Genomic DNA, 22,922 nt, shown 5'->3' with positions numbered 1-22,922 from the left:
CATTTGGGTCTCTCTCTCTCTCTCTCTCTCTTTTTTTTTTTTTTTTGGTCTGAAGCAAATTTTCATTTCACTTAAAAGAGAGGCACATCGCTTCAATATAAAGATGAAAATCAAACAAAGCAAGTAAATCCGTTAGGGTCTTGACTTGTAGCTTTTCTTGATATAATCAGTGATGCATTTCTTGGGTCCAAAATTTATCTATCTTGTCAAAATGACCTTCATTCATCATGAAATTATGTTGAGAACAATCTTTTCTCTTAGTAACTCTTTGGTAAATCTTTTATAACAAAAAAAAAAAAGTTTACCGCTTTGAATATGAATATATTGTTTAACAACTATTCTTTGATGGTTGCAATTTCACCATGGAACCACGTGATCATGGATATCAAAAATGAAACTCGTTACAGAAACTAAGGAGCTTCGAAACTCTTGTAACTCAAATTCAAACTAATTACCTAAGTGATTGGTGCGTTTGTGGTACTTGCTCAAGATTTAGATCTGAAAATCTCCGAAGAGCATAATTATATTCGTAGCTGGAAAATAAAGAGTAGAAAATCTTTAACATGATTGTCCATGGTCACATTATTATATTTGGATGGTCGGTCCAATAAGCACATTCCTTCGAGTTCAATGTTACGGACTAAACCACACCAACCATCCTCTATGGCGGGCATCTGGATTTGGTACCTCTATGAGCGGGTTTTTGTTTGGGGGTTTGAAGTTAGATAGTGCATTTTGGCCCCTCTCTTCCATCGAATAAGATGACTAGAAAACTAGATGATCCAAAACTATGGGATAGTGTAGAGAAAAATAAGAATTCTGGAAGGAATCAACCGTGATTTTTCTATATTCCCTCTTACGTTTACAAGGCTATAAGCACACTTATATACAGAGAAGAGAGCCAACCCTAATTGATCTACAAATTAGGGGATATACATAGAAACATGGGATATACATAGAAAGAGTATAAAATAAGAAAAACTCTTCCTATTTTGAATCTAATAGACAGCTCACATTAACAGACAGTCCATGGAACTCTCATAATCCGATCAACGATTTGTTATCCAAAATCAAAATGCATGGAAAATTCACTTGGAGGAAATTTTATTTTGAAGCTCTTTAGCAGAGTGTTTGAATTAATTACTAGCTTAAAGCCATCCATGTAAGGACATTACGATGCAAACAGTCTCGAAGTAGGAAAATCTTAATCTATTTATAACGTGCCTATATTTGCTATGAGTCATTACGGCTCATGGAATTAACTTTCAAATCGTCGAGGACATAAACTCTATAGATATAAAGGTTAAATAAAATGGAATGCCAATAAGGTCCAAATAGGGTCGAGAGATTGTACCTGTCCCATTCCTCTTGTGTTGGGCCATGCCCTAGATTGTCGATTTATCACCAAATGTTGCCAAACACACCATGAGTAAAACCCTAATTTATCATGAAACTTGCAATTAAGGAGGTACAATCACGTTTTGTTAACTTTTATCAATCACGATGGGGAGAAAATGATGGTGTCCACGTTCTAAATTCTATATATACCTGAGCATGCATAGGTGTGATAGCTCCCCTCGTGCCCTTTGGATTCTATCGAATCCCCACTTACTTACGCACTATCGGCATTCACAAGCTCTTCTCAAATCACGTTTTCTTTTCATGCTGAGCTTGTCAACCCATGAAAGAATTTCTTCTCGCAATACGGCTTTTCATAGAAAGGGCGTTTCTTCTTTCTGAGCCGTGTGTGCATAGTGTAAGTCGATAGTAGCCAGATCTATACCGGCGTCCGAAACGGAACTTCTACGACCGACAATCGACATGATCAATAATATCGAACAATACATACGTGCGCGCACTTAGCTTAAGCCTTCCCCGGTAAGTTCTTCCAAATTATAACAAGTGGCCGTCCGTGAATTTCTGGAAGATAAGAAGCCCTACGCGACGGACAATGAACAAAGATACGCCAAAACATGCTAATATGTACTCGGATGCCAAGTGACGTGCAGAATCCTCCGATTCGGACAGTTCGCAGAAGCACCCCGTGACTGTTGATCACTAGCTAAAAACCAACCCATGCCGCGCATTCCTACAAATGAGAACAAGCATACACACAATGACAAAAGTTCAACTAGATGCTTTGGAATTCCAATCTCTCTTTGCATATTGAAATATATATATATATATATATATATATATATATATATATATATTATACTGCAGCAAATTCAATTTTAAACCTTTCGATACTGCCAATTTAGTCATAAATCTTTTGATGATTTGTCAGTTTAGTCATAAACCTTTGAATTGTGTGAATTTAGTCCTAAATTGCTTGACGATTCGCCAATTTAGTGACAGTTTATCAATGTAGTCTTTTCGGCTAGTTATCCAAATAATGGGTTTAAGACCTAAATTGAAAATTTTTCAAAAGATTTAGGACTAAATTGACACAATTGAAATGTTTAGGATTTAATTGAAAAATCGTCAAAAGATGTAGGACTGAATTGACACGATCAAAAAGTTTATGACTGAATTGACCGTCATGCAATAGGTTTAGGATTTTTTGGACAATTACCTCACTAATGAAGCAACCCTTTACGAGTAAGAATACTACTAGGTGTATAATGACCGCGTTATAAAACTAGGGTATTAAGTGATTTTGTCGACCTTGTTGGTTTCGCAACACATATGCGCCATTCATTCTTATCCTTCCTTCCTTTACTTATCCCCTATCGTTCATGTGGGATTACCATTAGCACGCAAGTTCGTTTCTCGAGTCGCTGAGCCAACTTGACGAGGGTTCAAGTTCAACCTCTCTCTATATAAGTCGCCACCTTCTGTGCACACAAGACCACCGAATAGAAACAGCAAAAACAAGAGCCTTCTCCAATGGCCATGCAATCCGCTTCCGCTCCTCTGTACGAGAAAATTAGCCTGAAAAACGACGCGAAGAGGGCGGTCGAGGTCTTCATCTTGTTCCTTCTCGTCTCTCTTCTCACGTATCGGCTTGTGCACCTCAAGGACCATGGGCTTGAATGGAGGGTAGCGCTCGTGTGCGAGTCGTGGTTTGTGTTCATGTGGGTTCTCGTCGTCAGCACGAAATGGAGCCCCGTGAGCTACAAAACCTACCCTCAACGTGTCTTGCAAAGGTATATCAATAGAACAAGAGGTAGCTTTCTCGCATGGCTTGCTTTTACTATGAATCCTCAACCTTTTCAGCATCAACGTATTGCTTCTGTCGCGAGGCTTCGGTTCCCAATTCCTTAGTGAAGAACTAATTTTCTAAAAACATCGATCCTCTTTCCTTCCGTTTCCCAATTTAGCGCTTTCATAGGACATCGAGTCATATCTTTTAGGTTGAGTTCCTTCTTGCTGTTTTTATTTCCACATTTTCCTTCATATAGGGTAACGGAGCTTCCTCCGGTGGACGTCTTTGTCACGACAGCGGATTCGCAGCTAGAGCCACCAATCATCACCGTGAACACGGTCCTCTCTTTAATGGCGGTAGATTATCCGGCTCACAAGCTGGCGTGCTATGTCTCCGATGACAGCTGCTCGCTGTTGACCTTCTACTCTCTAACGGAAGCTGCCAAGTTCGCAAAGCTCTGGGTGCCGTTTTGCAAGAAGTACAACATTGAATTGTGAGCCCCGTTCCGTTACTTCGCTGGCGACACGGCAACATTGTCCAGTGAAGATTGCTCGATGGAATTCCAACAAGCAAGGGACACAATGAGGGTAATGCTCAATCTTTGGAGTCTAGTGTTCATATGTTGGAGATGGTGAGAATACTCCGTGATCTCTTTGTTGTGTGTGTGTGTGTGTGTGTGGAAACACTCAAATTTATCTCGTTCTTTCACAGGAAGAGTACGAGAAGCTGAGCGGCAAGATAGAAGATGCATCCCAAGGCTCATTCCCATCTGACTTTACTGAGGAGTTCGCAGATTTCGCTAACGCAGAACGTAGGAATCATCCCAGCATTATTAAAGTACAGTGAAATTCCTGAGAAAAAAATGTTTGTCTAGGTTTGGACGAATTTGTTCTATGATTAACATGGCACGCCAAATTAACATCAACATTTGAACGCCAAAAAAAAAATTAACATCAACACGTCACGATTAAATTGCAAATGGGGTCACTTTTTTTTATAGCGAGGCTCATTGTTTTTATTGTGATTTTGACAAAGATCGTACTGGAAAACAAAGAAGGTCGTCCAGATGAGTTGCCGCATCTGATCTACATAACTCGCGAGAAGCGGCCAAAGCACCCGCATCATTACAAGGCAGGAGCCATGAATGTCTTGGTGCGTAAGACTTTCCATCAAGCCCTAAGTTTGGTCCTTGACGGGGGAAAACACTCTTATAATTCTTGTCCTCTCATGTCTCTTCGATGTATGAATAGACTAGGGTGTCAAGACTCATGACGAATACTCCGTTCATGCTAAATGTCGACTGCAACATGTACGCCAACAATCCGCAGATTGTTCTTCATGCTTTGTGTCTCCTTCTCGGTACAAAACATGAGAGAGACTGCGCATTTGTTCAATGTCCACAAATCCTCTATGATGGACTAAGGGATGATCCGTTTGGAAATCAGATGGTGGTCTTATTCGAAGTGTCATTTTGCTACAGTATACGTCCTGTTTGAAGCCGATTTGCAACTGATTTACTGATTAGTATATGTACCTACGATGCTGTTGATTTTAGTACTTGGGACGAGGGATAGAGGGAATTCAAGGACCTTTCCATGGGGGAACAGGATGCTTTCATCGTCGGAAAGTAATCTACGGGTCATGGCCAGAAGACGTGAAGACTGAAAATAGCAGTCTTACCTCGAAGGGTATGTGCTTTTGTTTGATCGCCAATCGCTCTTTCATGGACTATTTCCCTAGTCATAGTACACCATATTCTTTCATTTGCCAATTCGGTTTTACAGGAGAATTAACCAATGAAAAATCACTAAACGGATTTGGAAGTTCAAAACAGTTCATCAACTCTGCTGCTCATGCTCTACGGGGCAATTCAGATCATCCGAAAGATCTTGCGAGCTCTCTTGAAGCAGCCACTCAAGTCGCTAGTTGCACCTATGAATATAATACTGACTGGGGTAAAGAGGTTAGTATTCGTCTACACCAATTTCGCACATTATACACATCTGGACATACACACATCCAGCTGTATTTTCCAAGACTAATCCACTTATTGTTCTCAACTCTAAACTTGCACTGCTACAACCACCCTAAGTTCACTAGCATTAACCTGAAGATCCATGGTTTTTCATGAACACGAATCGCTAGCCACACAATTCACGGTACAAATTGTTCTGTCTTTACACATTCTTGTGACAATGAGGAAGACGGCAGAAATTAATTTGTCAGCATGATAAAATGTTGTGCATGTGTCATCTTGCAGATTGGTTGGATGTATGGCTCGACGACAGAAGATGCCCTTACGGGATTGGCCATCCATACCAAGGGTTGGAGAACACTCTACTGTTCACCAAACCCACCAGCTTTTCTAGGCTGCGCACCATCTGGTGGGCCTGCCTCGATGACCCAGCAGAAAAGATGGGCCACAGGCCTGCTCGAAATTCGAGTAAGCAAAAAGAGTCCAATATATGGCACTCTATTCATGCAGCTATATTTCAGGCAATGTTTGGCGTACCTACGGATCCTAACTTGGGCACTGAGATCCATACCCGAGTTCTTATATGCTCTCCTACCAGCTCATGGTATCATCATCAACTCCCACTTCTTGCCCAAGGTAATAAGAAACTAAAGCAAATATCACTACTCTTGTTCTCAAAAATTTGCCTCGTTATCTCCCTAACTTGTGTAATCGCTGGGACAAGAACCAGCTATCCTAATTCCAACTGCAATTTTCATCATCTACAACCTACACTGTTTACCCGAGAACCTTATGACTGGCCTGTCAATACGTGCATGGTGGAACAACCAAAGAATGCAGTGGATAACATCTGCATGTGCCTGGTCATTTGGAGTCTTGAGTGTTGTACTCAAGCTCTTAGGGCTATCAGAGACGGTATTTGAAGTAACCAAGAAAGACCAGTCTGCATCAGGTGATGGGACCGGTGCTGAACTTAGGAGGTTCACCTTTGACGAGTCCCCAATTTTTGTACCAGGCATGGCTCTTCTGCTGGTACACTTGACAGCAATAGTTGCAATGTTGTTAGGGTTGCGCCCACAGGCATCCGGTAACAATGGCTCAGGTTTAGGAGAGGTGGTATGTACTGTATGGGTGGTGCTGTGTTTCTGGCCATTTTTTAGGGGACTATTGGGGAAAGGAAAATATGGCATTCCCTCAACTACTATAATGAAGGGAGCTATCCTAGCAATCGTTGTAGTTTACTTATCTAGATTTACAACCACAAGTTGATAAGGGCTGCAAATTGTTGAATTTAGTATTTGCAAAACAAAAAACATGATTGTACAATTAATCAGGCCTTATGTTTCCAATAGAAGATGAGATCATTGTTTTTATGAAACTCTCATGGAACAGCAAATTTTCACGTTCAATGTTGAAATTTATCAATGAATATTAGTTGGTAGTTAGTAGATAGTCATAAACAAGGAAACTAGGGTTTTGTTAGTGTGCATTATGCTCTATATAGAATGTCAGCTATCCACCCTTTTACTAAGATTTAAGTACGCATGTAGCCTTTGAGCCTTATTTCTCTCCTGTCATGAAGATCTTAGAATAGCTACACAGTAAACTATATAATGGAGTGAATGCTACATCAAAGATCCAGAGGGTAAAAATGGCACAAATTTCCCTCTAGTAGCTAGATAATGAAGCAGGGTGAAGACCTATAAGCATATATACCAATCACAAAAAAAGCGTTCTGCTTATCACAGTTCAAATAAAAGAGATAGCGATGTCTTATAATACATGGCGAGTAGACAAGAGCTCATTGCCTTACCGAGGCATTAGGGCATAAAAATGATAAATACCTATTTTCACACGATTCACACATGATCCACCTAACCAGAAGTATAAAATTGTAAAGAACTATTCATTTAATCTCAAGCAATTTTGTGGACTTCACAATCACAATCGACTTGAAAGAAAACCAATTTTCACAGGCCTAAGTTCTAACAAAAATGGGAGGGGGGACGAGATGGACATGCCTAAGCTATGAACTACAATACAAAAAAAAATGAAAAAGATTTCAGAGACTAATCTCGATCTTGAGAAGAATTGGACCTTTCTAACCTTGGGGGAATTGATAGTTTGCTATCAAGCATAAATGAGAGATCATGCATCTGAGACATTATCATCTTGGCATCATCACTCTTTCTCGCGTTTACTTTCATATCTTCACCTTTGGCACCACCCTCTTCGCTTCTATAAGTAGAATCCAGATCATGCATCCTAAATATGTGAAAGACACAAGAATGAGAACATCTACATCATGTTTCAAGACAATTACTACAACATTTGAGCTTGGAGAAAGCCAAAATTCCAACATTCAACAACAATCACCACCAAGATTTCAACTCTGATAATACAGAAAGATACTCTGCAAATTTTTACGAGGGCCAATATCATATGAGAAGATTCAAAATGGATCTAAGAGGAACCATGTTAAGAAGAAAGCAACAGAAATGACAATCTAAGAACTTAGTAGGAACATGGGAAAGACACTTCCACAATTTGAAAAGTGCATTATCATCGAAGGGCTATGGCTACTTATCCTACTTGCACACCACACTTAAAAAATCACAGCAGAATCTACTCAAAGGCAACTCACAATAACTTGTCCCTATGGCAAAATGCGACACCACTTATGCGCTACTTTAATGCAAAAGATCTGCACCAGTGTCAACCAGAACCACTATCACAACCAAGTAGCTACATAAAACAGACTATGACATGCAAAAGACAGATGATAGACGATATGTGAACATAAATTCTTTATCTAAGAATGCATGTGAGTGACATACTGGCATGACTAAAGAGAAGCAAATTCTTTGCAGAAACAAAATAAGTCACCACAAGAAATGCATGCACATATGCAGGCAACACTTTCAACAAAAAAAGCCCTTACCGATTCTTCTCTAAAGCAGAAAAATTTGAATGCATGTTCTCGTTGATTGAATCATTAGAATTGCTGAACAATCCCGAAAAGACATCAGGTTTCAAGGCATTGCGGGAATCCATCTGTTGTGAATCACTCTCTGAGCTGAACAACTTTATTTCAGAAGCTTGCTGAAGAGGCACTGCAAGGTCATTATTTGCTTTCCACAGATTGTTATGTGCCGGACTAGTTGAGTTTGCAAAATCATCCCAGACATCAAGAGAACCAACATTCTCCTCAGCAGATTCACTGTGATGTGAAATGCTGCCACCCGTGAGCCACTGATTATCCTGAACCCAATCAACATTCATTGAAGAAATCTTTTGGGAACCCATGAACTTAGTGTCTTCAATTTTATCACTTGTTTTAGAGCCCTGAGAGCGGCTATCTGACCCAAAACCAGAATTGCTCATGCTATCCTGAAAAAAGTCATCTATTTTGGAGGAAGAAGGTGGACCATCCTTAGCATCTGTACCTGCATATCGTTTTCCCGGTCCAAACACAGCATCCACATCGCCAGAAAAATCAACTACCGAACCTGCAAAAGGGTCTGATAATCTCAATTTATTATCAGAACCTGCAGATTGAAACTCTGCGTCCCAGGCAGTCATTGAGTTGTCATTCTCACATTCAGAGGACTGGACAGTTCTAGCAGAAGGCTGCACATTCTCAAGGAAACTCATATCATCTAGAACTTGAAAGGCATTGCCATCTGCATTTCGACTCTGCTTGTTTGCTCCCGACTGCCCTTCAGATTCAGCTGGAGTGATTTCTCTCTTTGCTTCACTAAAAATGTTCTCAAAGTCAATATTTTAATATCTAAAGTAAAGGAAAAAAAAAGGCAGAAGGTAAACTGAAGAGTCATTTCTAGGATAGTCAGAACTCTCCCTCTTCTTTTCAAATATACATAAATGAGAAAGAGTGTTTCTTACTTTACAGTTGCCTTCCTCTTCTTTTACTTCTTCAATCTATTATTAAAAGTACATTGATAGTAGGACTACAAGCTGCTATGGAAAATTCAATCCATATGCCTCTGATGAATTGTCAGTTCTAAGATAATTGTCCTCAACTTACTTCTTTTAGTACCGAATATAGCTCTTTTCCCATTAAGTATAGTGGAACCTGTATATGTACGCAAATGCCTTGGTTGATATACTCGATTATTTATCATGCATTTGAGCTCCGTTTTGGTTTTGAGAGCTGTTTTGTATGTGACTTTGATTTTTTGGGCTCTTTTTGTACATGGGTATGCACCGCCCTCAGTGCCCTATAGATGAACTTCTTTACCTATAAAATAGCTTTTCTCCCTTTATATATACCTTTTATTATTTAAAAGAAAGTAGATATCACAGTGAACTGAGACTGACTTGATTCAAACAGAACAGCAACAAACACCTGAGACAAACATTTGGCTCGCGAAGATTGGTAGTAACAAAAATAAAACAAGAAAATAATCTAGTCATGTCAAATTTACCAAGCAAAAATAGCATTATTGTCTACACGTAAGAAAAAGTAAAAAGTAATTATTAGGGGTGAGCATAGTTCCAGGGTAAAACTGGGAACCAGAGAACTGGACTGCTGGTTCCCGGTCCGGTTCCAGGTTCCAATGAGTCAGGGTCCGGTTCCAGGTTCCAATGAGTCAGGGTCCGGTTCCTGGTTCTATTTTTCTAGGAACCGCCAGTTCCAGTTCTGGTTCACGGTTCCCTATATAACCGAACCGGAACAGGAACCTGAACCGGAACTGGGAAAGTTCAGTGTTAGAAGCTTTATTGTCAGGTAGGGACTTCAAAAGGAATGAACAGAATTGCAGAGGAATTTCTAGACCAGGCTAATCGGCTCAAGCAGAAAATGGGAGCTACAAGGCCGAAATGACAATTGGCCATCTGAGCACCATGGAAAGTCTTTAAAGGAACCATACATTAATTGATAACCAACTCCGAAATCTGGGTCATTCAAAATTGGGTTTCGGTTTATGCATTGTTAGGTCATACTTCGTATGAAATTTGCATTTGGAGTCAGCATCCTTATTTGCAGACAAGCCACACTTCTCTTTAAAGAATTACTTGGTCATTCATTTCTCTTTCACTAGGAGACATCCTTATCTACCTAACATAACAAACCCTAACAATGGCCATGCTATGCAGGATTGATCAATAGACACACGTCCCTATGACACTCATCAGAAACAACAATATTTGGGATCGAAGGGAGAGGAAGAGTGGTACTCGTTATCGCACCCTTAGGGAAAAATACATCTGAGCCCAGTTTTTTTCTGCTCTTAAGAAACAGAACACTGATAAAAGTCTTGAAGTCTTCATAGAGACAGGCAAAAATGGGAGAAGTCGGAACGTATGGTTTCACAAACCAAGTAAATGAATAACTAGGAAACCAGATTTAATCACATTTTTATTGTGGCGCTCACTCTCATTTTGTTTAATTAAATATGAAAAAATAAAATAGAGAATAAATTGAAATTGACAGGTTCCCGAGTACCCCGAAACCGGACGCCGAAACATGTAACAGGGTAAGTTCCAGGTTCCACAGTATGCAGAGTAGGTTCCAGGTTCCACAAGATGCAGAGTAGGCTCCAGGTTCCAAAAAATAAGGAACCCGCTCTAGCGGATAGGTTCCAGGTTCCCCGGAACCCAGAACCGCTCACCCCTAGTTATTATGTCCCAACGTGCAGACAATGCTCAAATGTAAATGAAATATCTTATCCACATTTAATAATTAATTATCCACAACTCATAGTTTGCAACTATTTTATATATCTCTAGATTCTGATATTGTAAAATTAAGTTCATTTTGCTTAGAAATTTTGCTTAAAATAAGATAAAAGGATGATCCCCTGTCGAGCAGGAATGGAATGTCTAAAGAACCCACAATGTGGGGATGCATCAATGGTAGCCATCTTATTTCACTGGGCAAGACAATGATTCCATCCCTACCCACACTGGTGCCATCCCTAGTCCCAAACAATACTGTGCCTGTGACTCATCAATCATAAAAATATTCCTGACTTCTGGAATCACTACGGTAAGGGTAACAGAAGCGTAGGAATAAAAGGGAGGTACACCTAGAAAGCCAAAACAGGAATGTCAACAATAAGTCCGCACACGAGGCCACACTCATACCCACAAATGCACATGCAAGGATGTGATCATGAATGCAAAAGAAAGAAGCAGCCAAGGGTACCTATCTAAGCCAGAAGCTCCAGATTTCAAGTTCTCATCGACTGAAACATTTGCAATGCCAAGTGATCCGAAGAAAGGGTCAGGTTGCAAAAGATTGCCAAAATCCATGTCCTCCGAGTTGTTCCCTGACTTGAACATGTTCATATCTGAAGATTGTTCAGAATGCATCACAAAGTCATTATTTGGTTCCCAAGTATTACTATCTGCTGGATTAGCGGAGCTTGTAAAATCATTCCAAGGATCATGAGAATCCTCATTCTCATCAACTCTTTCGACATGACGTGCAATGTTGCCGCCGCTTGGCCATTGATTATCCTGAACCCAGTCAAAGGTTGTTGAAGAACTCTTTGCAGTGTCAGTGACCTTACTTGTATCATTTGTTTTAAATCCCTCATTAGGGCCAGTTGACCCGAACAACGAATAACTCCTTGGATCATCTTCAAACCAATCATCCATTTTGGAGGAAGAAGGTGCAACATCTTTAGCATCAGTGCTTCTCGATTCAATTCCAGATCCAAATACAGTATCCATATGGGTAGAAAGATCAACTGTAGAACTTGGAAAAGGGTCCAATGATCTGGAATCCTTAGCAAAAACTTCAGAATCAGCAGACTGAAACTCTGGCTCCCATGAAGACATTGTGTTGTAGTTCCCATGTTCAGCAGACCGGACAGGTTCAGTGGAAGACTGCACGCTCTCAAACAAACTTAGATACTCGGGACTATGGAAATCAATGCTTTCTGCATTTTCACTCTGCTTGCTTGCTCCAAGCTGCTCTTCAGATTCATTTGCAGTGTTTTTTCTCTTCGCTTCCCCAAAAAAGTTGTCAAGGTCAAGCCCAGCCAAATTCAGAGAAGCTTTTGCAAGGCTTGAGTCATTGGTCATAATAGTTCCAGGTTTCTCTGGCTTAGAAGACCATCTGATCTCTAGATTTAGCAGATCGGACAGGGGAAATGAATCTTTCAGCGTACTCCGCCCTCTATTCGACTCAAGTCCTTCAGAAAATGGTTCAACAGTCTCCTGGAAGCCAATTTACACACTAGTCATGGCAAAGACTTATTAACAATAGAAATCAGAAATAAAACCAGAGTGTGCAAAAGATGATGTTTTCTTGTCTAAAGTTTAAAATTACAGCTCTCAACCAATTAAACCAATATCATAAACAGTCAAATAAACCAATAGGAAAATCACTGGAAATCCTAAAGAATGACAAATGGATGCCCAAAACCACAAAGCTCATGCAAAGAGAAGCCATCCATGGTTCAGCCCTGCAAAGACTGCACTTAAGGAAATGCATTATAGTTCTCTGACGACGAAGTTGCACAACAGGACCCTATAAAATTAGAGCCGAAGTAAAAAGAACCATGAGAAGTTCTATCCACTAGTCCAAATGCTTAGAGCCAAATCTTAAACCTGAACCTTTAATGCTCATCAGAAGACTCCACATGCAAAATAATACATATTACGGAATTGTGAGCTTAATGCTCCCTTTGGCATGACAATTAGCATCCCAAAACGATTTTCGATGAGACTAATCCTAGTAGGGTTATCTATGACTCTGCCTTGGATAGGAAGGCTAAGGTGTCAGCTGTCATAAGAGGAAATGAGTGGTTTTGGCCCTTTGCTAGATCAAATGATCTGGTTAAAATTCAGGCGGAGCTGTGTGAAACTTTAATACCATGCTCTCGACCAAATAGAGTGGTCTCTTAGGCTCTATATCTGGTGATTTTGCTAAGGCTTATGCTTGGAGCTTAACTAGGGAGAAGCAGGCTAAGGTGACTTGGCGTAGGCCGATTTGGTTGAATCAAAATTTTCTAAGATTTTGCTTTATATCTTGGCTTGCTATTCTTAACAAGTTGCAGACTCAAGATAGATTGGGCAAGTGGCAGAATGTAAATGATATTTGTGTCCTCTGTGGATTGACGCCTGAAACAAGGAGACAAATGTCGTTTACGAATGGAATTCTTCCTCTGAAGGATGGAGTCGGCTTTTGCAGCTATGTGCTATAAGAAGATTAGTTGGGGATGGGGATGCTGAGTTTATGTGGGTGTTGCAGACATCGAAGGGGAGCTCTCCGGAAAAAGTGTTATCAAAGATGGCATCGAATGGTGCTATTCATTTCTTAAGGAAGGAAAGAAATGCTATAGTTTACAATGGTAGAGTTCCTTGTGCTGAAAAGGTTTTCATTTGTATCTTGTTTGTGCTCAGGCTTAAGGTTGCTGGTTTGCTGAAGGGGAAATGAGAAGCTTTGGCTGGAGCTGATAGAGATGTGTGTACTTCTTGGGGCATATGGATACCTGATATTGCCCAGGAGAATGATTGGTCTCTATGTTGCCTGTTTCATTGTGCTATAATGCTTTAGTTGCATTAAATTAGTAGTACGGGAACAGAAATTTTAGGCTAGATGTTTTTGCTTGACATCTTAAATTGAGATTAAGACCTTAATTGATGTCGTAATGGGAAGTAACTCTCCTGTGGTTTGATGTTTTGAGCAATAATGGTACTTAATTATCGCAAAACAATAATAATAATAACTTAATGCCGCAGCTTCCTAGTGGAATCACTTGGCCAAATATAACCAGTGATAGAAAATATCTGCCTTTTTCTCTTTACTATCCAGGAAAAGAGCAGCAAATGTACCTTCGAGCACACATGCAAGGATGACCACGAATAATAACAAGAAAAACCTTAACAAGTCAATCTAATTGCTATTCGACCAAAAAAGAAAAATCTAATCCCTAATCCCACCAAACTTCCCCAAATTCACGCAGAATCCAGAGCTGAAGCACCCAACATTAAACCGAAAATGAGATGCAGAAACCTCACCGATCCATCCAGTTGCAGCGAATCAAGCAACCACCGGTAACCACGCGTGGACCTGAAATTGACAGGATCGGGGGGCACATCGCCGAACTGTTCTTTCCCACAGAAGACGCAGAACGCGGAGCTGACGCCTCTGAGAAGCCTTCCTCTGCAATGCTTGCAACGCAGATACGGCGGGCACGGATCGAACTCGGAGATCGATTCTTCGTACGAGCGCAGAGGCGGAATCGAAGGGTCGTCGGGGTCGTAGGAGGGGATTTTCGCTTCCTCTCGGAGTGCGATCTGGAGCCGCTTGATGGCGTCGCGAGGGATGTCGAGCGACATTACCGTTCGCGACTGATCGGGAAAAAGAACCAACGGTGCGAATCTGAGATTCAGATCATGCGGAGCGGTGCACTTGCAGGTCGCGATATCGTGGGAAATGCTGTGAAGTGAAGAAGATGACACTGTAACAAAGTTATCAGTTTTCTTCCATTTGTTTTTTCCTCTCTCGGGCAAAAAAAAAAAAAAAAGCGAAACAAAGAGAAAACGCCGAAGAGTTAAATTGGGCCCATCAATCTGTGATGGGCCATACCCAAAACGATCCGGCCCATATATGTTTGACTCAGGCCGTTGGATTGGGCCTATTGATTAGGCTTGATAAATTTATTACTTGTTATATAATTGGTGTCGTGTGAAAACTCTGATTTTCTGGAATTTGCGCAACCGAGGGGTAGTAACCTGCTATAGGCCTTGTCTTCTGGAAAATAATTCACCACCGTTTCTCTGGAATTTCTCTGTGACAAAATATCTTTTATCGAAATTCGTTTTTCGGCTTTTGAATGTGATAAAGGGTCATGTGATGATCTTGAACAGAAGAAATCCAGATAGTCAGAAAATCGACGTATGAAATTTGCAAAGATTCCAATAGAAATACACAAACATTATCTCAACCATAGTTTGACTCGATGGAGAGATTATGTGAGTACAACTCAAAAGAAATCAACACGGATAGAGTCGAAAAGAAATATAACCAGAGTTTGATCCAATGGTATGGCTTTGCAAGCACAATTCCTAACAAGGATAACGAACCAACGTACCCAATACAGTGTCAAAGTTTAACTCGATGACAGGGCCTTAAACACGCTTCGATAATATACCGGAGTTTGACTCGAGAATGCAGTATTTGTGATAAAGATAAAAGCCGGAGTTTGACTCGACGACGAGAATCTGAAAGCTATAAGGAAATAAAATGCAATATGATAAGTAAACTTAAAGATAAGATAAATTTATTGATTTGTTTGCGGGCTCTTTTGTGTCTATTTGATGGTATTTTAATGGTTGAAGAAGTAACTACTCTTCGGCGGTTGTTATTTTAGCGTGCCAAAAACTGTTGCGTTCTTTGACTTCTTCAAATCCTTCTAATTAGGTCTTCAAGCAGTTATTTAAATCTTAAATAACTGGTGATATTGGCGCTTGAATTTGATCCTTTTGTAAAGCCTAGCTATGTCCACGTTCTCCGTTCCTTGGGGCTTTTGAAGGCAAAATTCCAACAACTATCGATAAGTGAGTCAACCGTTCCACCATCGTTGATGCAACACCTACTCACTCTTTGGCGCTCTTTGAAAATATCTTGAAACTTTGGTACTTCTCTCGACACTTGTTGGCCTCTTCACATGCTCTGTATATGTCTTCTTTATCCTTTGTCGAAACGTTTTCTCCTCACGTGCGTCGATTTTTCTCGTGTTTTACTCGAATGTCAACCACTCACCTGTTTTGAAAATGTGACGACTCCTCACGCGTTCTGCACATGTGTCGATTCTTCACGTATTTCGCACGTGTATCGATCTCTCACAAGCGCAGGGCATGTTTTGACAAGCGAATTATTTTGAGTACCAACAACTTCTAAACCTTTTGGCACTTTGTTAATTGAATTTATTCGGCCAATTTTAATTGGAAATCGCCTGCATGGACATCGAATGCTCTACCGTAGCATAATCCTACATGGCACTGCAGGTATTGACGTGGTCAACTTTTATAATTCTCTTAAAAAAATTAAGTTTTTTCTTTCCTTTTTTTGTTTCGTTTCCTTCTTTCCTGCAAAGCCCTACCAAAGCCAGCCAACCCTCGTTGTCCGAGGGCAACCATGCTAGACTTGATAGAGAAAAAAAAAAGGAAAAGAAAGAAAGAAAAAAGAAACTAATATATGATATAAAATACAAAATAAAATGAATTTTTTATGAGAAAAAACTATCCACATTAGCGTCGTCTGTCCTATGTGGCACCACCGACTTTTCGGTTAACATTGTTTAGATGGATTCAATTGACAAAGCGTCAAAAGATCACGATTCAATTAGCAAAATTGAAAAGTTTATAATCGAATTGACCAAGTGTAAAAGGTTTAGGATTTTTTGGACAATCCCTTATGCTCTTCTTAAGTGGTCCTTGACGAGGAAACATAAGCGATCACTTTGTTCTTGCTAATAATTCATACATCATCTGGGCTGGATTGAATAGCAGTTCATACATTAAATCATTTCAAGGGTGAATTATTATCTCAACCATTTATCAAGGTGTGGGACTTGAGATTGAAAACCGCTTATGAAGAGGCCATCGCACTGTATACATATATGGGCCGGGCCTCAAGCCCAACAAAGCCCAAATTGCCCCGTACAATATAAACACGTGTCACTACTCAATTGGCCTTTTCAACCGCTGTGATCGAGCTTGAGCTTCCGGTGACGGAATCGTACCGTCGAAACATATAGGCCACGAAGAGACAAGCGGTGAGGGTGACGTAGTCCTTAGCCACGCACTGCTTGTTCGACTCGGTCGGTGTTCCGGTCTGCGGCCCGTTGGACCAGTACAAGTGATTCAGTAGCTCGCTGTTCTTAACAAACCGGTCCGAGTTAAAACTCTCCGGTTCGTCGAACACTTTCGGGTCTCTCATCACCAGCTTCTGATACCCGCATAGCAGCTCGCCTAAAAAAAAAGTGAAGATGAAATGCAAAAATGGGGTCGTGAGAGGCTACGCTTGATGTGAAATCAAACACTGTTGTCGAATTTAGATTTGAGAATGGGAAAATAACATAAATGGTTCATAAACTTTGGCTCAATATACAATGCGCTCCCTGACATTTTAATTTGTTAAATTTGGTCTTGAAACTTTAGTTTACTATGTAATGTAATCTCTGAACTTTTATTTTGTACAATGTGATCCCTAAGCGTTCGGCATATGTTTAATTTATTTCATGGACTATATGAAAATATTCAATGCTATCACCGATCTTGATCAATAAAATGATAATATTGAACATTTTTCATATAGTTTATGGACTAAATTGAACATGTATAAAAAATTCAGGGACCACCACATTGAACAAATTAAATGGTGTTATATAATAGATTAAAATTCATATATCATACTGAATAAATTAAAAGTTAATGGATCGCGTTGCATGTTAATCTAAAGACTAGATTATTATTTATTGAGAAAACACGTGCAGATGTGGAAAATGGCTAAGGGGCCCGGAAAAGTCACTCACCTTTCTTGACATCAAAGACCGAGTCGTGAGACTTGAGCTGGAAGTCCTTCCGGGCTCGAGCGTACTGGAGCGGGACGGGCGGGTTAAGCCGCAGCGTCTCGTACACGACCGACTTCACCAGCTCCATCTCCTTCACCGAGTCGAAGCTCAACACCGGCCCTCCCTTTTCCCGGACCTCCTTCCTCAGCCGGTCCTGCAGTCCGGTCGTGTCGCTAAGTATGGCGTTTAGCAACGTGGGGAGGAAAATCGTGAAGCCGCCGAACGCGTTGAAGCCGAGGAAGAACAGCAAGTTGTGGACGGCCTCCTGGTGGGTCAATCCGAACTCGGCCTTCCCCCTTTCGACCGCTTCCCGGCCTTCCTTCTCGATGAACTGGTAGAGCTTGTTGTAGTCCCCGCTCACCAGAGCAAAGGGGTATGTCCAAGAATGAAGAAAAATTTCCTCTAGAGGTTGCAGTATGCCTGCAAATTACCAAGAGCACTGCCCTAATTAAATCTCCAACGCTCTCTAAACTTAAAATTCAAACACTTACTTCTATTTTTCCTAGTAAGTTTAGTCCTAGTTCTAGAAAAGTTTCTAGTTTAGGCTGCGTCAACAATTCGTCTTTTTCACGAACAAACCATGTGCTCTTTTGCCTCATCCATACCAATATTGACGGTGGGGAGGAGCATGAGAGCGAGCCACCGGTCGAGCATGGCGTAGCCGGACTTGGCCACCTGCGGCGAGGCGGCCGGGTCGGCGCCGACGATGGCCTTGGAGAGGAAGTTGAAGAGGAACTTTTGGAGAGGGAAGACGACGCTGGCTTTGCCGTCCTTGGCGAGGCTGAACTCGATGGTGTCCCACATGGTGTCCAAGTTCGAGATCACTTCGCTCTCCCACACCCTGGAGCTCCTCTTCAGTATGTCTAGCGCAAAGTTCTTCACCTGTAAATATGTCACCATAATTGAAGATTGTGATCACGTTATTCAACTAAAATTAGAAAAAATTAAAAGAATCGTCTATTAATCGGACATAATAGATGCCGTCCTATATTGAAATCTATAGATTTTTTTGAGAATTTCTATACGTCATGACGGTAGTATTTCATTTTTTTTTTTTTACTTCTTTAAGAACTTCTTTTCATGCCATTCTGATTTTTACTTATGCATCTTCTTCTCATAACGTTTTTATTGCAAATGAGGTTGGAGATCAATTGAACATATTGTAATATTGTCATGTCATGTTGGGATATTTGATCTATAATAAACGGCACTATTGTAGTATTGGGAGGAAATGATAATGAAATTTCGAGGAAATGCTCAATAAGATGAGTTAGAAAAAGAAAAAGAAATTTTCTTGATGATCACTAATTTGCAACTTGAAAACTCATAAAAAAACAAAACTAATGCGTTTTTTTTTTCGCTTGAGCGTATCTCATGTTGTTTAATGAGGCAAAATACAAATCTTACTTGGAAGCACAATGAGTCTAGATTGCATGACAAGTACTCTTTGTAGGGAAATGATCAATGAGATGATTACCAAAAATTTTCTTTGCCTATTGTACGTGTGATGATTTAGTTTTAGGTTTTTTAATTTTTCTAATTTACTTTTGAACCTTTTGAAGATTTTTCAATGTACTCTTTCCGGCTAATTTTGACCGGCAAGCGCTGATGTTGACAATTTTTGTAGTTTTTATAAAGTTTTCTTAATTTTTGTTATTCTTTTCTTTTTTCTCTTTTCCTTTTTTTCTACTGAAGTCCAAGAGGGGCTTGAAGCCCTCGCCGGCCGTGGGCATCGCAGTGCTTGGCTGTGGCTAAGAAAGAATAAAAAGAGAAAAGTTTACTACGCCACGTAGAGCAGTCAGCATCCACATAAAAAATTATCAATCAAATTCGCCAGAAGGACTACATTGGTAAATCGACATAAGATTTAGGACTAAATTTGCCAAATTAAAAAGTTTAGGACAGAATCGACATTTATACAATAGATTTAATACTTTTTTGAAATTTTCATGAGGAAAAAGGCCATAAAAGATTTCAAACTATGCATACTATGATATTTTCCCTTGAAACTTTTTTTGTAACATCCAAAATCCCAAATTATGTTTACTATGACACATTTATCATAAATTTTTTCTCCGTGACATAAAAAAACCCCCAAACTCGTACCTAATGACATAATTAACCTTTGTCAAGATTTAGTCGGATGATTTTTCAACCAAAATAACTCTGTTTTTATTTCACTTGAATCACATGGGTGCCATATCAACATAGTTTGATTTTTGGTGTCTATATAGGTAACTTTTTAATGGTGCTCGTTGATGAAAACTTGAATGAGGGTAAATGTATCATATAGGTATAAATTTGAGATTTTTTGTGTCACAAAAAAAATATATAGGGTAAATGTGTCATACTAGATATAGTTAGTGGCTTTTTATGGATTTTGCCCTTTTCCTAATAATCAAAATCCCTTGCAAGTTAAATTTGCATGTGTTTCAACCCACAAAAAAAAAAAAAAAATCCCATCCGTCACTTTTAAAGACAATCCAAGAGTTTATCACGATAAATTTATAAATTCATATGGACATTCTCAAGCACAATTTTTAGATAATTTTGAATTTATGCACACGATAATTTTAAGAACGATATACTGGGTCGAAAATAATTGTATTTTTTATGCAATATAAGATCAAAATCACATCAATAGCTCTAAAAAATCTTGGAGATATGTATGGGAGGACTAGTACTAGCTTTCAATGAGTGAAGGAGCGCCACAGATCTTTTTCCAAGAAAGTCATGGGAAAGGAGGGACCATCCACGGTGAATAATGGTCCCGACCGCGACCCCACAAACAACCGACGGTTCAAGATCAGCTTTTGGCAGTTCTTGTCCGAACGAGGCTCAGTACCAAGGACAAATAATGCCTGGCCCACATCCCTAATATTTGCTAACAAGGACGAAAGTTACTGAACTTTTTTCCCATAACCCAATCTGAATCATTTATTGTTTTAGAGGTAAAATTGTTAGTTGACCGTACGGCTCCCTCAAATGATTTGCAATGTAGCATTTCGATTGCAGACTCTTGATCGACCGCATTCCTATGGTGCTAGTGAATTTTTCTGAACTTAGGCGATCCGAAGAAAATTACAAGTCATCTAGACTTCGTTTGTTTAGTGAAAAATTAATAATTAGAAAAATATTAAAAAATGATCGCTTATATTGTTTGAAATAATTAATCAACAAAAAATATTTTCATTATCGACAATAATTTAATATCTAAATAATAATAAAAAATTGCATTCGTTCGTTTTCATGAGCGATACAAAGCATATATTTTTTGAAAAATTACTTACAAATTATTTTATTTTTCGCGAAATTTCCACATTTGTTAGTACTCTAGGTGAAAATAAGTAGATCTTTTCACATAAGAAGGTACAAGCGTGAGAAAAGAAAAATAGAATGAAAAAAAGCTTCTTTTTTTCATACCTTTTCTCTTAAATCGGAAAAAAAGAAGAAGCAATTCTATAGGGTTGAATAAAAATTTGATTGATGATTTCTTATAATTGCTACGCTTTAGTGGGTGACTCGAGAGAAAGATGTTGATAAGCAAAGGCATATATAAATTCAAGCATTTAAAACTTCATCAGTTCTGGCAAGCGGTTGAAGAGCTTTTCATGTGAACACAACGTCGTTTTCCGGCTAGAAGGACGGGTCATTGCGCCGCGGCGCGGCCGTACCTGAGCGTGTTGAGGCTCGGAAGTGTCGAGGTAAGCGCAGACCCGGATGTTCCCAGTGTACTTCACGCTCGGCATGAAGTCCCCGACCAGAACATTGCTCTTCTCCACGATCTCCATGTCGAACAAGTGAGCGAAGGACGCGCAGTCGAGGACGACCACCACGTTAGGGTTCACGTTCAGGAAGAAGGGGAACGACGGGGGCACGTTCGCGCGGAACACGGTGCTCTTGTACTTCTCGATCCTCTTCCTGAAGAACGTCTCCGGGCCTTGGAACCAGAAGTAGTCCAGGCGGTCCGACAGCGGGCCGAGAAGGGGCCACCCGTAGCTGCCCGGGATGGCGCGCACCGGGAGGGTGGTGGGGGGCGGCGGCGCCGACGACGGCGGGGACAGAGACGAGGGGGAGGACGACATGGCCGGCGACATGTTGCTCATTGCGATCCTCGCCATGATATGGGGCGGTACCGGTTTATGCGTGTATACGGGGAGAAAGAGAAGTGGTGAGCAAGGACGTCGGAGGGGACCATATATATTGGGCGAGGTTCTCGTGCGGTGGAAGAGATTGAAACGTTGGGAATTTCATTTTGGCCTGTCGACTTTCTCTTGGTAAATTGGAAAATTACCATGGTGCCGTGAAGATTTTTAGGGTCATTGAACCTAGAAAAGACAATGAATGGAAGAGGCCGCGTGGGGATTTACTTGGTCACAAATTGACTGGGCTATTCAATTCCATAGATGTCGAGGATAAGGGTGGAAATGACAGGGGATAATGTTTCTCATATGCATAGGATGGTTTTGCAAATTTTATCAGAAGCGTTCGAGTTGCATGACTAGGGCTTCAATAGGATCGAAGGATGATTTGCAATGAATGGGAAATCGCAAATTGTATCTGAGTCGCTTAATTAGGGTTAGTGGAACTGAGGATTGAACCAATAAAAAGATCAAGATAGAAGTTAAAGATACATTTATCAAAACGAGCGTGCAACTTAACCCAATGGGGCTATCAATCACAAGGATCCGGTCGACCCAATCCGAATAGATCTTACGTGTGAAGCGCTAGCCTCGTAAGTGGTTAAGGCAATTAAGTGGGATTAAGGTAATTTGTTGTCTAAATAAGTCGCGGTCCTCCCATGCCAAATCACAATGGAAAAGTTACTAGAAAAGTCCTAAATCTATTGCAATTTCACCAATTTAGTTCTGAAAATTTTACATTTGTATTAATTTAGTCTTTTCGACCAATTTTGATTGAAAATCGCTAGCATGATGCGATTGGCACCGACTTTGACAAATTTTAATATTTCTCTATTAATTTTTTATTAATTTTTTCTTTTCTTTTTTCCTCCTTCCCTTTCTTCTTGTCGCCGAGGTCCAGCAACCAGCTATAGGCGATGGTCGACAAGCTCGACCTCACCAACCTTTAGAGAAGCTCGCCCCCTCCCGCCACCGGCAAGGGCGAGCCTCGCCCGCCACTGTCGAAGCGCGACTTAGCCCGGCGACGGTGAGGCCAACCTCGCCAACAACTGGGAGGTGGAGCTTCGCCTAGCAATGACGATGTTGCGCCTCGCTAGGGGCGAGCG

General features: G+C 40.4%; 3 protein-coding genes and 1 long non-coding RNA gene across 4 annotated transcripts; 2 read left to right on the top strand and 2 right to left on the bottom strand.

The window, feature by feature from the left end:
* The first annotated feature begins 1,339 nt into the window (after positions 1-1,339).
* Positions 1,340-17,809, top strand: LOC125316092. The gene is made up of 3 exons (XR_007199413.1): positions 1,340-1,350; positions 6,656-6,661; positions 17,568-17,809. It is a non-coding gene; the product is annotated as an uncharacterized LOC125316092 (long non-coding RNA).
* LOC115750899 (cellulose synthase-like protein H1) lies at positions 2,886-6,478 on the top strand. Its single transcript, XM_030688519.2, is given in 9 exon segments — positions 2,886-3,149; positions 3,405-3,735; positions 3,860-3,985; positions 4,184-4,300; positions 4,399-4,611; positions 4,704-4,836; positions 4,933-5,111; positions 5,409-5,759; positions 5,841-6,478. Coding segments are annotated over 9 exon segments (2,262 nt in total). The 5' UTR covers positions 2,886-2,889; the 3' UTR covers positions 6,393-6,478.
* LOC115750897 lies at positions 7,012-14,583 on the bottom strand. Its single transcript, XM_030688514.2, has 4 exons — positions 14,115-14,583; positions 11,290-12,308; positions 8,065-8,880; positions 7,012-7,388 (listed from the first exon to the last, which is right to left on the bottom strand). The coding sequence occupies exons 1-4, from the start codon at positions 14,433-14,435 to the stop codon at positions 7,193-7,195; spliced, it is 2,352 nt and encodes a 783-aa protein (XP_030544374.1). The 5' UTR covers positions 14,436-14,583; the 3' UTR covers positions 7,012-7,192.
* Positions 16,596-21,905, bottom strand: LOC115750907 (fatty acid hydroperoxide lyase, chloroplastic). The gene is made up of 4 exons (XM_030688535.2): positions 21,349-21,905; positions 18,280-18,556; positions 17,636-18,094; positions 16,596-17,072 (listed from the first exon to the last, which is right to left on the bottom strand). Exons 1-4 carry the CDS (start codon positions 21,793-21,795, stop codon positions 16,786-16,788), a joined length of 1,470 nt encoding a protein of 489 aa, XP_030544395.1. The 5' UTR covers positions 21,796-21,905; the 3' UTR covers positions 16,596-16,785.
* Positions 21,906-22,922: the final 1,017 nt, after the last annotated feature.

The sequence above is a fragment of the Rhodamnia argentea genome, chromosome 7 (assembly GCF_020921035.1).
Source record: "Rhodamnia argentea isolate NSW1041297 chromosome 7, ASM2092103v1, whole genome shotgun sequence".
NCBI classification, from domain to species: domain Eukaryota; kingdom Viridiplantae; phylum Streptophyta; class Magnoliopsida; order Myrtales; family Myrtaceae; genus Rhodamnia; species Rhodamnia argentea.
The sequence above is the reverse complement of the archived record's forward strand: the minus strand, read 5'-3'. Positions and strand labels throughout refer to the sequence as shown.